This window comes from Gavialis gangeticus, unplaced genomic scaffold (genome assembly GCF_001723915.1).
Source record: "Gavialis gangeticus isolate Ggan-Ray unplaced genomic scaffold, GavGan_comp1, whole genome shotgun sequence".
In the NCBI taxonomy this organism is placed as follows: Eukaryota; Metazoa; Chordata; order Crocodylia; family Gavialidae; genus Gavialis; species Gavialis gangeticus.
This window is the reverse complement of record NW_017729024.1, coordinates 132,026,394-132,027,675: the sequence shown is the minus strand read 5'-3', so window position 1 is coordinate 132,027,675 and position 1,282 is coordinate 132,026,394. Positions and strand designations below refer to the sequence as shown.

Genomic DNA, 1,282 nt, shown 5'->3' with positions numbered 1-1,282 from the left:
ATAGCCTCTCCTCATAGGGCCTGCCCTGCTGCCCCCTTAGATCAGGGCTAGCTTGGCTACTAGAAGTAGTTAAGCCATTTTAGCCTGTGCTGGAAGTGGGTGAGGGGGAGTGGAATGGAGCCTCCTCGCTTCATGTGTCCCCCATCCCAGCTACCTCATCTGGGGTACTGGGAGGAACTGGGCCAGGTCCATGAGGTGAGGGGGCTCCATTCCACCCTAGCCCCCCACCCCATTTCTGGCTAGGCCTCTTGAAAGTGGCAGCAGCAGCTACTGGCTGCTTTGCCCGGCCTGAGCTGGACATGGGAGGGGAGGTGGAATTGGAGCCTCCTCGCCTTGTGGACCTGGTCCAGCTCCCCCCAGTACCCCAGCTGGGGGGGCAGGGCTGGGGAGAGGGGCAGTTCAGCAGCCTCCTCGGAGTTGGGTCAGGGAGGGCTCTAACTCATGGCTTTCTTGTAAAGTGCCATGAGTTGGAGCGGGGCCTTAAACATCTATAGGCACCCCTAGTGTCCATGTCTGCTGATACAGGTTTTCTTCCTTGCTGCTGACATACTGACAACTCCCAACCCAAGACTGGATTTCTTTCTTGAAGAGGAGGAAGAGAACATTAGTATACAATATACAACATTTTAAACGAAAAGTCAGACCAGGATCAGTTTCCTGAGTGTCATGGCTCCCAGTTTACAAAGAAAATAATAATCCAGCCCTTCTCAGGGGAAGAGCGGGGGTGGGGCCCAGGTGAACAAACTGTATACTTTGGTGGCAAACATGTTACTTATTGCATTTTGAGCAACAATTCATATAACTCAGTATAGGAGTGTGAATTTCTAACATGCAAATGAATGCAATACAGAAGTTGCTGAAGCCATGCTATTAGTGATTTTTACATGTAACACACTGGAAATGTCAAGGTAACCAGTTGTTCACTGTCATAATTAGAATGATTTGGACAGAAGAGAATAAGTATATTATCTGTAACCTATGTTCAGGTCAGGTAATATGTTGTTTTTCTTCCCTCAGGAAATAGAACGATTGAAACAAGAAATTGACAATGCCAGAGAGCTTCAGGCACAGAGGGACTCTTTGACCCAGAAACTACAGGTAAGCTACAGTATTGTGTATATTAATTTAGATTTTTTCAAATGAGCAGTGGGTGGATGCATACATTTATTACATATACAACTCTCTTCCTCCTGGCTAGATTCAACCAGGCTGGCAGACAGGAGTAACTTGCCTATTCCTGAACAAGCTTGGACCCTTCTGTCCTTGGGATATTCACATCAAA

General features: G+C 47.7%; 1 protein-coding gene across 1 annotated transcript in view; it reads left to right on the top strand.

Moving 5' to 3' along the window:
* HOMER1 (homer scaffolding protein 1) overlaps positions 1-1,282 on the top strand; it is a 192,469-nt gene that overhangs the window by 170,598 nt on the left and 20,589 nt on the right. Inside the window, exon 8 of the mRNA XM_019517739.1 lies at positions 1,018-1,098. Within this exon, the coding sequence (XP_019373284.1) occupies positions 1,018-1,098 (81 nt within the window). The remainder of the gene's footprint in view (positions 1-1,017; positions 1,099-1,282) is intronic.